The sequence below is a fragment of the Mobula hypostoma genome, chromosome 3, assembly GCF_963921235.1.
Source record: "Mobula hypostoma chromosome 3, sMobHyp1.1, whole genome shotgun sequence".
Lineage (NCBI taxonomy): Eukaryota > Metazoa > Chordata > Chondrichthyes > Myliobatiformes > Myliobatidae > Mobula > Mobula hypostoma.
The window spans coordinates 94,200,131-94,214,840 of NC_086099.1; the positions used below are offsets into that span (position 1 = coordinate 94,200,131).

The 14,710-nt window shown below is 41.5% G+C and overlaps 1 protein-coding gene across 2 annotated transcripts in view; it reads right to left on the minus strand.

Annotated features, from left to right (window-relative positions):
- Positions 1 to 2,420: 2,420 nt before the first annotated feature.
- The window catches only part of LOC134344139 (stearoyl-CoA desaturase 5-like), a 101,113-nt gene continuing 88,823 nt past the window's right edge, over positions 2,421 to 14,710 (minus strand). For both annotated transcript variants that reach the window (XM_063043451.1, XM_063043452.1), the window contains one exon: positions 2,421 to 7,737. In XM_063043451.1, the coding sequence (XP_062899521.1) occupies positions 7,666 to 7,737 (72 nt within the window). In that variant the 3' untranslated portion in view covers positions 2,421 to 7,665. The remainder of the gene's footprint in view (positions 7,738 to 14,710) is intronic.

The following is a 14,710-nucleotide window of genomic DNA, read 5'->3' on the forward strand; positions in this document are numbered from 1 at the left end:
AACCCCATTTCCAGAAAAGTTGGGATATTTTCCAAAATGCAATAAAAACAAAAATCTGTGATATGTTAATTCACGTGAACCTTTATTTAACTGACAAAAGTACAAAGAAAAGATTTTCAATAGTTTTACTGACCAACTTAATTGTATTTTGTAAATATACACAAATTTAGAATTTGATGGCTGCAACACACTCAACAAAAGTTGGGACAGAGTTAAAATAAGATTGAAAAGTGCACAGAATATTCAAGTAACACCGGTTTGGAAGACTCCACATTAAGCAAGCTAATTGGTAGCAGGTGAGGTATCATGACTGGGTATAAAAGTAGCATCGGGAGTACTTCGGAAAACCATTGTCACTCAACACAGTCTGTTGCTGCATCCAGAAATGCAACTTGAAACTGTATTACGCAAGGAGGAAGCCATACATCAATTCTATGCAGAAACACCGGTGAGTTCTCTGGGCCCAAGCTCATCTCAGATGGACCGAAAGACTGTGGAACTGTGTGCTGTGGTCAGATGAGTCCACATTTCAGCCAGTTTTCGGAAAAAGCGGGCTTCGAGTTCTCCGTGTCAAAGATGAAAACGACCATCCAGATTGTTATCAGCGAGAGGTGCAAGGGCCAGCATCTGTGATGGTATGGGGGTGCATCAGTGCCCAAGGCATGGGTGAGTTGCATGTATGTGAAGGTACCATTGACTCTGAGGCGTATATTAGGATTTTAGAGAGACATATGTTGCCATCAAGGCGACGTCTCTTCCTGGGACGTCCATGCTTATTTCAGCAGGACAATGTCAGACCACATTCTGCACGGGCTACAACAGCGTGGCTTTGTAGACAAAGAGTGCGTGTGCTTGACTGGCCTGCTGCCAGTCCAGATCTATCTCCTATTGAAGATGTATGGCATATCCTGAAGAGGAGAATCAGACAACGGAGACCACGGACTGCTGAGCAGCTGAGGTCTTATATCAAGCAAGAATGGACAAAATTTCCAATTGCAAATGTACTACAATTAGTATCCTCAGTTCTAAAACGATTAAAAAGTGTTATTAAAAGGAAAGGTGATGTAACACAATGGTAAACATGCCTCTGTCCCAACTTTTGTTGAGCGTGTTGCAGCCATCAAATTCTAAATTTGTGTATGTTTACAAAATACAATTAAGTTGGTCAGTAAAACTATTGAAAATCTTTTCTTGCAACACACATCAAAGTTGCTGGTGAATGCAGCAGGCCAGGCAGCATCTCTAGGAAGAGGTACAGTCGACGTTTCAGCCGAGATCTTTTCTTTGTACTTTTGTCAGTTAAATAAAGGTTCATGTGAATGAACATATCACTGATTTTTGTTTTTATTGCATTTTGGAAAATATCCCAACTTTTCTGGAAATGGGGTTTGTAAATCCACTGGAGCCTCTCTAGCAAACCTACCTGCAAGAATATTTGTCCCCCTCCAGTTCGGATGTAAACCGTCCCGCCGGAATAGGTCCCACCTTCCCTGGAAAACTGCCCAACTATCTATAAATCTGAAGCCCGCCCTCCCTCCCGCACCATGTCTTCAGCCACGTGTTGATCTGCACTATCTTATACCATTTCTAATCCTGCCTGCACATGGTACTGGTAGCAATCCTGAGATTGCTATCCTGGAGGTCCTGTCCTTTAACTTGGCACCGAACTCCCTAAACTCACCTTTCAGGACCTCCTCACTCTTCCTATCCACGTCATTGGTCCCTACATGGACCACAACATCCAGCTGCTCACTCTCCCTCTTAAGAATACCGAGAACTCGATCCAAGATAGCGCAGACCTTGGTACCAGGGAGGCAACAGACCATCCAGGATTCTTGATCTCTTCCACAGAACCTCTTATCTGTCACCATTGTCTTCTGTGGGCAAGCCAGTTCTGAATCCAAATGGCCAACTCATCACCATGGATCCTATGCAATTAATCTTCTGGGTGAGCCTCCCATGAGAGACCTTGTCAAATGCTTTACTAAAATCCTAAATTTTGGATTAGCCTCCTTAGTAGAGCAGAAAAATCAGTAATAATTTCCACTACGCTAAATGATTAATGTGAGAGGACATCAACCTGATTTTGCTGTCTTCATAGTCAGATATCAATGCACAATGTTCAAATCTGAAGTGAAGAATTGCAAATTAAACAAAAGGTACTAGTGGAATCAAACTAGATATAGTCACCATTTCCAAGACTCAATGCAAGAATGTTTTAAGTAAAGCAAGCCTCTTTATTGCAACAGATAGAAAGTAAGTTGACACAATTACAAACTACACAAACATAGACAAGGCAAACTTAGCAGCATTTATTTTAAATTGTTTTGAATTCTACAATTAATTTAATGAGAAAGCATTAAACTCTATAATATGCAAACAATATTTGCTTCAATGGATGGGTTAAGAGTTAATATCAGTTTTACTTCTGGCCATTCCCCCCCCCCCTTCACTTTTAATTTCTGTATTCATAGAACAGAATTCTAAACTTCCATCACAGAAATGGCCTCAAAAGTCCACTATTCTCTCCCGAGTTTTATAATCCTATGATTATGGCAATAAATAAATACACAAATTCTAGACCCAGTATTCTGTGATTATGTAAGTAGCTGGTTCATATTTTACTAGGTCCTTGCCCAGGCCATTTCCAGTGAGGTAACCCTTTAGGATTTGGTTCAGATGAGATATACAACACTATGCAGAAGTTGGATGTGGGACAGATAATTTGATAAAATGCTATAAAACACTAGTTGGGCAGCATTTTTGATTTTAATTGAGTTTAGTATAGTTTTCTTTTACAAAATAGTTTTAAACAGTCTAAAATATAATACAACCCTCACACTTGTCAAATTTTATGGGTTTTTTTGTGGGAATCAAATGATAAACACTACTACATCTTAACTAAATCAAACCTGACACCTGCTTGGAATAATATTAGTGTATACATATTCCAAAAGACTGAGCAGAATCGTGCTTTAGGGAGTCATATCAATTCTAGTTATATGACATTTGATTTCATTCATCTTCACCTTTCTTGTTATTTGGTCAAATGTTTGTTTGGTGGTTGATGGATTGAAAATATTAATAACCAATAATCCCTAGCTTTTGTCAAGATCTAACATTAAGAGCACACAAGTTTAAAGCTGGTTAGTATCTTCTTACAGAATTGTGCAAACATGCACTATTACGAACAGGCTGCTGTAATCTAGGGTTGGATCGAGGTCCCAGGAATGTGTCCACAAGGGATTCTTTTCCAAAATGAATGTGGCACATTACTTGAGGCCAATAACCTCTTAGTTATAGCAAAATAAAACCAAAGTTCAAATATATTCACAGTTCATTAAATATTTCAAGACTGATTATAGTATCTACCTTTCTTAGAATGTATGTACAATTCAGCATCAGTTGCCAAAGTTAGTTTTAAAGAAATATATTTGAAAATTACATTTTAAAAATCTTTCTACAATTCATTGTCACACACACCAATGTCAGAAGTATACCCTATGTTCTGAGGATAGCCAAAGATTGTGGACTGTCAAAAAAACATGGGAAGCAAGTCACAAGTTACAGGAATTTACAGAGATGGCCATTCAATCTACCATTTCTACCTTGGCCAGCAATGATCCACTGCCCATCAGGTCATGCTTCAAGTGCTCTTCCAGGAAACTTCTAACAGTGGTGATGGGGGGGGCAGGGGGTGTAAGAAGTGTGCTTCCACCACCTTGTAGGCAGCAAGTTCCACACCCGCTAATTTGCCTGGAATGACATTTTCCAACATTCTCTCCCCCCGCCCCCAATTCTTTGACCACATGGTTATTTTTATCTAGATATACAGCATGGTAACAGGCCCTTCTGGCCCGAGTCCACACTGCCCAGTTAAACACGTGACCAAACCTGCTAATCAGTGTGCCTTTGGCAATGTGGGAGGAAACTGAGGCACCCAGAAGAAATACACACAGTGATGTAGAGAATGTACAAACTCCTTAGTCAGCAGTGGAATTAAACCCCAATCACTGGTGTTGTAATAGCATTATGCTAAACACTACACTACTATGTTGCCCCAGGGAATCTATGTCCTCTTGTACAGCACACTGCCAAGCAAAACAAATCCTTCTTATTCATCCTTGTTTAGGTATCTCATAACTTTGTACATCTCCCACAGATCTCTCCTGACTTTATTCCAAAGTGAGGAACTTCTCAACTATAATTCTGTAATCTGGTAAATAACTACAGACAATACCATGCTGCCAGAGCCTAACTAGAGTTTTATACAATTCTGATATAACCTCTACTTTTATATTCCATGCATCAGCTGGTAACATGCACAATATATGCCCCAAGTCAACCAACTACAGCCTTGAGCTGTCTTCCTCACCGTCAATCACAACCTTAGCCAACCTTAGCATCAATTGCAAATGTTAAATCATAATTTTTATCTTTCAATCAGCAATTATTAATGTATTATCCCAAAAAACTAAGCAAGAAAATTGTACAGAGCTCCGCAGAAATGCACGGCACACTGTTTTCCTATGGACAAAATGTTTTAACCTAACTTTCACTTTCCCACCAGATATCATAAGCTCTCAATTTCCTAACAACTTGCCACACAGGACTTTGGCAAATGACTTACTAAAAATCTATGTAGACTACATTCAAATGTTCTACCTTCATTGACCCTCCTTATCACATCTTCATAAATTATCATTCAGTTCTTCAAACATAACCCAACTCCTCTATACTAGCTGTCCTTTATTAATCTATACATTCCTAATCTGAATTATATTGGTATTTTCCAATAATTTGACAATGATTCCCTTGAATTTGCTAGACCACAAGACCCTGGAGAAGAATTAGGCCATTTGGCCCACTGAATCTGCTCCACCATTCCATCATGGCTGATTCATCATCCCCCTCAACCCAACTCTCCTGTCTTCTTTCTGTAACCTTTCACACCCTTACTAATCAAGAACCTATCAATGTCCATTTTAAATATACCCAGTGACTTGGTCTCCAAAGCCATCTGTGGCAATGAATTCCATAGATTCATCAACCTCTGGCTAAAGAAATTCCTCTTCATGCTCAGACCATCTATTTCTCCTTTAAAACCAATGCTATCACATTATCAGTCTTCCAGACATCCATCACCATGCCCAGAGCAGAGGACTGAACCAGTGCTAAAGAAATGTCCCAAAGCTGAAATGTCACTGTTTGAAAAAGCATTAAAGGAATTTCCAGAATATGCTGCTGAAAAATTTATGTGTGATTACCTTGTCAATAAACCCAGCGGGTAATTTGACCATGAGAGCATCAACCATTCCATGTACTCGTACTTTAACAGGACTTACAGAATAACAATTCCAAGTGGGAACCCTAAGCCAATTTCCTCCTTTCTAATAGATGAGCACCAAGTTCAACTTGGTTCTGCCAGAAAACTTAGAATTTAAACCTGCTCTATACAGGGCATAGAGCAATTACAGGACAAGCAATAAGGTGTCTAGTTGTCTCAAAATATTGCTTTCCCACATTCTAGGTTAAAGTCACAATTGAACCCACAAGTGAAAGCAATGCCTGCATTATATGCTCAGCAAATTCATTCCCAATATTCCCTTTGAAAGACATTTGGTCTCTTGTGAGAAGCAGGCAACATAATTTTATTATTTACTGGTGCTAACATACACACAGCTTTGGTTAATCATTATAGTTTTGCCTCTTAAAAGCTGTGATCAGAGTTGCTTGACATACAAATTAAGCTTTTAAAATGGATTTCATTAGTATTTACTCTTTAAAGTTGATGACCTTTCTGTTTTCAATTTCAGTACAGTATACTAACTTCACCTTAATTTACCAAACTGTGTTCAAATCCATTCATAATGACACGGTCAGACTTTGGTTTATTCAGATGCAAGAGAAAAAACTTGGTGTAGTATGCTGATTTATCATGAGTAAAACACAAAAGAATAGTAGATGGATCACCTAACTCAGTACTAAGACAATTTAAGTCGAAGAAGGAACTGCTGATTACCCAGGTGTAGTTCTGTCACGATATAAAAGATGAGTGGATTAAATAAGTGTATCTATTTGAATGAACTCAATCTTAATAGATATGGTGCATTACATCCATCATAGGATCTTGTCATAGTCTTTATACTTGGTTAAATACTACAATGCTTTACAGTCACCACGGACAAATGGATCTTTGCCAAGCTATTATAAAGCATTATGACAGTACTTGGTTTATATTACTATACATGCATCTCCTGCTTGCACCTCATCTTCCCTCTTCTCAGTAATCTCCTCAACTCTCTTTCACAGTCTGAGCAGCATCTAGCTCACTGATAACAAAACCATTGCAATTTCCTTTCAACAGCTTAAATATTAGAGGCAAAAGTTTAGTTATAATTTGCATTAATTAAATCTCTTTTGTTGTGTGTGGGTTTATCACCCCTTTTAAAACCATCTCTGCAGTGTTTCTGAAAACACCACCCAGCACAGGCAGTTGGGTGATGCTCTTGGGAGTTGTAACTGTTTTGATTTTTAACTTTTAAAATCTAATGCACATGCAACAACTGATAGAGGAGTCAAAAGGTTAAATTTTAAGTCACAAAAGTTTTTAAAACATTATCTGAAAGTTTTGGGATGTTTCTTGTATCTTGTAGTTTGTCAATTCTGTGTTAACTCCTTACCAATGAGCAAAGCAATTTCCTGCTGATCCTGATTCATTTGTCTGTACAGACACAAGACCTAATTCTTCACGGAAAACCCACACCCTCATGCAAAAATTTTAAATGTAAAACATACACTTGTTACATGATTTGGTCTCAAAAAGATTAATAGCTATTAATATCTTCCTAAAACACAATATCTGCCACATCTGATGAACCATATAGAAAAATATTTTTACCTTTGTTTCTCCTTATCACACATTATCTAAAAATCACAGTTTTCCAATTCATCACCAAACTAGAATTAAATAAAACTTGCTTGAAATTAAATAAAAATTCTTAATCACTTACACTTGGACAGCAAAGTACCAAAACCGCTCATTTTCTCCTGAACAACTACTTTCTATTACAAAGGTCACATTGATTTGAATAAAGTAAAATACAAAATATCAACACCACCAACATGGACATCTTGCAAATTTAATCATTTCAAGCCCAAACATTTATTTTATTGCAAGAACATTAATTCAGCTTGCCAGAGTGGGGATAATTTCACAAGCCCGATCTATTACACTGACAATTTAACCCTAATCTCCTGAGGTCAATGCAAGATGTACAGTGTACCCTTTAAACAAGGGATATCTGCTGTCACTTATTACATTAAACCACTGATGGCAGATTAAACAGGGCTTTTTGCAGTCAGTAGAATATAGTCAACACACTTACTCAAGGACTCAAATTAAATTTAGAAACAAAGTGAAAAGGCCATAAAGCAAAATGCATCATTGTCAGAAGCTTGGAATGCAATGACTATATATCCAAGTCAAAGTAACAACAAATTTAAATATATGAAAACTCTGCTTGGAACTTGAGACCGTTTCTTTTCAAGCACTTCCATCTCCAGTCCTCATTTTGCGTGCTTCAATCATTTGCTTTGTGGCTCTTTTTCGATCACTTGCCAGGCCAAGCCAACACATGAAATCAATAAAGCACGTTGTCAGGTTCAGCCGAAATCCAAACTCACTTGTTGAGTAGTCAAATGGAAATGTATGGTGATAGTTGTGGAATCCTTCCCCTGTAGGTAGGAAATACAGCAAGTTTATTATTAATCCAAAATATTCTCCATAACCACTTTCAGTGCTGTAACATGCAACAAGGGCTGATACAGTATCTGACTGGATATCCTGTTTTATGTTGTTTTATTATTCCCTATTCCCTTCACCTACCAGTACCTTCATAGCCAGTACTCCTCTCCACCATCAACCTGTCCACCCAACATATTTATCAGGCAGAATTTCTGCAATTATTGCAGACACAAGGAAATCTGCAGTCGCTGAAAATTCAAGCAACACACACAAAATGCTGGTGGAACGCAGCAGGCCAGGCAGCATCTAGAGGAAGAGGTACAGTTGACGTTTCAGGCCGGGACCCTTCGTCAGGACTAACTGAAAGAAGAGATAGTAAGAGATTTGAAAGTAGGAGGGAGAGGGGGAGATCCGAAATGACAGGAGAAGACAGGAGGGGAGGGGTGGATCTAAGAGCTGGAAAGTTGATTGGCAAAAAGGATACCAGACTGGAGAAGGGAGAGGATCATGGGATGGGAAGCCTGGGGAGAGAGAGAGAAGGGGGCCCGGAGGGTGGAGAGCAGGCAAGGAGTTGTAGTGAGAGGGACAGAGGGAGAAAAGAAAGAAAGAGAGAGAGAACGAGAGAGAGAGAGAGAGAGAGAGAGAGAGAGAGAGAGAGAGAGAGAGAGAGAGAGAGAGAGAGAGAGAGAGAGAGAGAGAGAGAGAGAGAGAGAGAGAGAGAGAGAGAGATTAAATAAATAAGGGATGAGGTGTGAAGGGGAGGAGCGGCATTAACGGAAGTTTGAGAAGTCAGTGTTCATGCCATCAGGTTGGAGGCTACCCAGACGGAATATAAGGTGTTGTTCCTCCAACCTGAGTGTGGCTTCATCTTTACAGTAGAGGAGGCCGTGGATAGACATATCAGAATGGGAATGGGATGTGGAATTAAAATGTGTGGCCACAGGGAGATCCTGCTTCCTCTGGCGGACAGAGCGTAGGTGTTCAGCAAAACGATCTCCCAGCCTGCGTCAGGTCTCGCTAATATATAGAAGGCCACATTGGGAGCACCGGACACAGTATATCACCCTAGCCGACTCACAGGTGAAGTGTTGCCTCACCTGGAAGGACTGTTTGGGGCCCTGAATGGTGGTAAGGGAGGAAGTGTAAGGGCATGTGTAGCACTTGTTCCACTTACAAGGATAAGCGCCAGGAGGGAGATCAGTGGGAAGGGATGGAGGGGACGAATGGACAAGGGAGTCACGTAGGGAGCGATCGCTGCGGAGAGCAGAAGGGGGGGAGGGAAAGATGTGCTTGGTGGTGGGATCCCGTTGGAGGTGGCAGAGGTTACGGAGAATTATATGTTGGACCCAGAGGCTGGTGGGGTGGAATCCTTTGTTTGATTAGGCCACGTTGCCCAGTTTGGCTTTTCAGAATAGATTACAATTTGCTATTTTAAAATACGAGGAACAACTTTTTTTTGTATTGTAACACTGCAGCCACCTAGAAAAACATCTCACATTATCATCCAAATGCATCTACATTAGAAGCTACTGACACAAGTAAACTGTAATGGATACAGGACATCAAGAATGTAGCACCCTTAACACAGGGAAAAGTCCCAAAGCACTCCATAGATGCATTATCTAACAAGATTTGACAATCACATGAGGGCAAATGGTGAAAGGATATGTTTTAAAGAATGTCTTAAAGGAAAAAAAAAGACAGAAAGCAATTTAGGATGGGAATTCCAGAGTAGTTTGACAGCTGAAGACACTCATATTAGTGGTGGAAGAATTAAAATCAAGAATGTGGGTCAAATGAAAATTTGAGATTTGCCAGTGTCTCAACATGGAGGAAACAATGTGCACAGGGAGTCAATGGAGGGTTTGAATCAAGTACAAGAATGCTGATTAACTAGGAGAACATATGGATCAGTAAGAAGGTGTGGGATGGATCAATGGGACTTCGGACAAGGGAGTAGATAGTTCTGGATGACCTCCAACGTGGGTAAATTAAGTGAGAATAGCCAGACAGCATTAAAAGTTTAGCAGCTTGGAAACCTAGCAAGAGCCAATATCTTTGGTCTTTGCAAATCTTCAGAGGCAATTTCTTCTAATTCAGTACTGAGATAACTGATAACAGTGCAACAATGTCCTTACACGTCTGGAGAAGGATGAAACATAGAAACAGAAAAACTACAGCACAATACAGGTCCTTCAGCCCACAATGCTGTGCTGAACAGATACTTACTTTAGAAATTACCTAGGGTTACCCATAGCCCTCTATTTTTCTAAACTCCATGTACCTATCCAGGAGTCTCTTAAAAGACCCTATTGTATCCGCCTCCACCACCGTCACCGGCAGCCCATTCCACGCACTCACCATTCTCTGTGTAAAAGACATACCCCTGACATCTCCTCTATACCTTCTTCTCTCTCTCTGTCTTGTTTTATGGCAGTTGGCACCCAACTAATGGTGCATTACTGCCACCTTCTGCTCCGGAGTGTGCAATAGACTTACATTCTAAATCCCTTCACCCAATACACTAGGACTGGTAAGCCCCGGGGCCTGACAGAATATTCCCCAGGCTGCTCCACAAAGCGAGGGAAGAAATTGCTGAGCTAGGATCTCAGCAATCCTCTGGCTAGGATCTTTATGTCCTCGTTGTCTACAGGAATGGTACCGGAGGATTGAAGGGAGGCGAATGTTGTCCCCTTGTTCAAAAAAAGGTAGTAGGGATAGTCCAGGTAATTATAGACTAGTGAGCCTAACACCTGTGGTGGGAAAGCTGTTGGAAAAGATTCTTAGAGATAGGATCTCTGGGCATTTAGAGAATCATGGTCTGATCAGGGACAGTCAGCATGGCTTTGTGAAGGCAGATCATGTCTAATAAGCCTGATAGAGTTCTTTGAGGAGGTGACCAGGCATATAGATGAGGGTAGTGCAGTGGATGTGATCTATATGGATTTTAGTAAGGTATTTGACAAGGTTCCACACAGTAGGCTTATTCAGAAAGTCAGAAGGCATGGGATCCAGGGAAGTTTGGCCAGGTGGATTCAGAATTGGCTTGCCTGCAGAAGGCAGAGGGTCGTGGTGGAGGGAGTACATTCAGATTGGAGGGTTGTGACGAGTGGTGTCCCACAAGGATCATTTCTGGGACCTCTACTTTTCGAGATTTTTATTAACGACCTGGATATGGGGGTAGAAGGGTGGGTTAGCAAGTTTGCAGATGACACAAAGGTTGGTGGTGTTGTAGATAGTGTAGAGGATTGTCAAAAATTGCAGAGAGACAGGTAGATAGGGTAGTTAAGAAAGCTTATGGGGTGTTAGCTTTCATAAGTCGAGGGATAGAGTTTGAGTCGCGAGGTAATGATGCAGCTCTATAAAACTCTGGTTAGGCCACACTTGGAGTACTGTGTCCAGTTCTGATCGCCTCACTATAGGAAGGATGTGGAAGCATTGGAAAGGGTACAGAGGAGATTTACGAGGATGCTGCCTGGTTTAGAGAGTATGGATTATGATCAGAGATTAAGGGAGCTAGGGCTTTACTCTTTGGAGAGAAGGAGGGTGAGAGGAGACATGGTAGAGGTATACAAGATATTAAGAGGAATAGATAGAGTGGATAGCCAGCGCCTCTTCCCCAGGGCACCACTGCTCGATACAAGGGGACATGGCTTTAAGGTAAGAGGTGGGAAGTTCAAGGGGGATATTAGAGTAAGTTTTTTTACTCAGAGAGTGGTTGGTGCGTGGAATGCACTGCCTGAGTCAGTGGTGGAGGCAGATACACTAGAGAAGTTTAAGGGACTACTAGACAGGTATATGGAGGAATTTAAGGTGGGGGGTTATATGGGAGGCAGGGGGTCAGCACAACAATGTGGGCCGAAGTGCCTGTACTGTGTAGTACTATTCTATGTTCTATCTCACACACACACCCTAACCTACACTTTATCCTCGCAAACAACAGGAATTCTGCAGATGCTGGAAATTCAAGCAACCACATCAAAGTTGCTGGTGAACGCAGCATCTCTAGGAAGAGGTGCAGTCCATGTTTCAGGCCAAGACCCTTCGTCAGGACAGAACTTTATCAGGACTTTATCCTCCCCTCTTTGGGCATCCTAGTACCCTATTTCTGCTTATCCGTCATATCCTATAAAAAAAAATCTGTACCCCTAACCTGTGCTCTCTTACCCATGCCCAGCAACCCTTTTAATGCAAATTCCTGCACCCCTAATTCTCATCTCTCTCTGTATCCCATGCTTCCTGCAACTCAGAACTACACGTTCTACTGACTCCTCTTCCTGACATTCCTCTCACAATCCTGTCTGGTGTTTCCCTATCATTTTCAATGTTTTGTTTAATGCACAGCACCCCAGCCTTAACCTAGTCCACAGAGTTTCCTCTCTTCTGTATCCACTACCTACCCTAGTACCTGCAACATTTTTTTTGTATTTGATATGTGTACCTACTTCCAAGCATCTTAAAACTGTGCCCTCTCGTGTTAGCCATTTCAGTCCTTGGGAAAAGCCTCTGACTATCCACACGATCAATGCCTCTCATTACCTTATACACCTCTATCAGGTCACCTCTCATCCTCCGTCGCTCCAAGGAGAAAAGGCCAAGTTCACCCAACCTATTCTCATAAGGCATGCTCCCCAATCTAGGCAACATCCTTGTAAATCTCCTCTGCACCCTTTCTACAGTTTCCTTCCTGTAGCGAGGTGACCAGAACTGAGCACAGTACTCCAAGTGGGATCTGACCAGGGTCCTATACAGCTGTAATATTACCTCTCTGCTCTTAAACTCAATCCCACGGTTGATGAAGGCCAATGCACCGTATGCTTCTTGACAACAGAGTCAACCCACACAGCAGCTTTGAGTGTTCTATGGACTCGAATCCCAAGATCCCTCTGATCCTCCACACCGCCAAGAATCTTACCATTAATACTGTATTCTGCCATCATTTGACATACAAAAATGAACCACCTCCCACTTATCTGGGTTGAACTCCATCTGTCACTTCTGAACCCAGTTTTGCATCCCATTGATGTCCCGCTGTAAGCTCTGACAGCCCTCCACAATATCCACAACACACCCAACCTTTGTGTCATCAGCAAATTTACTAACCCATCCCTCCACTTCCTCATCAAGGTCATTTATAAAAATCACGAACAGAAGGGGTCGCAGATCAGATCCCTAAGGCACACCACTGGTGACTGACCTCCATGTAGAATATGACCCCTCTACAACCACTCTTTGCCTTCTGTGGGCAAGCCAGTTCTGGATTCACAAAGCAATGTCCCCTTGGATCCCATGCCTCCTTATTTTCTCAATAAGCCTTGCATGGGGTACCTTATCAAATGCCTTGCTGAAATCCATACTCACAACATCTACTGCTCTACCTTCATCAACGTGTTTAGTCACATCCTCAAAAAATTCAATCAGGTTCGTAAGGCACGACCTGCCCTTGACAAAGCCTTGCTGACTATTCCTTATCATATTTTGCCTCTCCAAATGTTCACAAATCCTGCCTCTCAGGATCTTTTCCAACAACCTACCAACCACTGAAGTAAGACTCACTGGTCTATAATTTCCTGGGCAATCTCTACTCCCTTTCTTGAATAAGGGAACAACATCTCCAATCCTCCAATCCTCCAGAACCTCCCCTGTCTCTATTGATGATTCAAAGAACATTGTCAGAGGCTCAGCAATCTCCTCCCACACCTCCCAGGGTAGCCTGGGGTACATCTCGTCCAGTCCCGGAGACTTATCAAACTTGATGCTTTCCAAAAGCTCCAGCACATCCACTTTCTTAATTTCTATACGTTCAAGCTTTTCAATCCATTGTAAGTCATCCCTACAATCGCCAAGATCCTTTTCCGTAGCGAATACTGAAGCAAGGTAATCATTAAGTACCTCAGCTATCTCCTCCAGTTCCATACACACTTTTCCACTGTCACACTTGATTGGTCCAATTCTCTTATGTCTTATCCTCTTGCTCTTCACATACTTGTAGAATGCCTTGGGGTTTTCCTTAATCCTGTCCGCCAAAGGCTTCATATTGCCCCTTCTGGCTCTTCTAATTTCATTCTTAAGCTCCTTCCTCCTAGCCTTATAATCTTCTAGATCTCTATAATTACCTAGCTTTCTGAACCTTTCATAAGCTTTTCTTTTCTTCTTGACTAGATTTTCAACAGCCTTTGTACACCATGGTTCCTGTACCCTACCATCCTTTCCGTGATATTGGAAAGTACCTATGCAGAACACCACACAAATATCCCCTGAACATTTGCCACATTTCTGCCATACATGTCCCTGAGAACATCTGTTCCCAATTTCTGCTTCCAAGTTGCTGTCTGATAGCTTCATATTGTCCCTTACTCCGATAAATGCTTTCCTAACTTGTCTGTTCCTATCCCTCTCCAATGCTATGATAAAGGAAATAGAATTGTGATCACTATCAAAATGCTCTTCCACTGAGAGACCTGGCACCTCACTGGGTGCATTTCCCAATACCAGATCAAGTACAGCCTCTCCTCTTGTAGGCTTATCTACATTGTGTCAGGAAACCTTCCTGAACACACTTAACAAACCCCACCCCATCTAAACCCCTTGCGCTAAGGAGATGTCAATCAATATTTGCGAAATTAAAATCTCCCACTACGACAAGCCTGTTATTATTACTCCTTTCCAGAATCTGTCTCCCTGTCTGCTCCTGATGTCCCTGTTACTATTGGGTGGTCTATAAAGAAAACACCCAGCAAAGTTATTGACTCCTTCCTATTTCCAACTTCCACCCACAGAGAACTCAGTAGGCAATCACTCTGTGACTTCCTCCTTTTCTGCAGCTGTGACACTATCTCTGATCAGCAGGTGCCAAGCCCCCACCTCTTTTGCCTCCTTCCCTGTCCTTTCTAAAACATCTAAAGTTGGCATTTCTGCCCGAGCCATCCAAGTCTCTGTAATGGCCACAACATCATAGCTCCA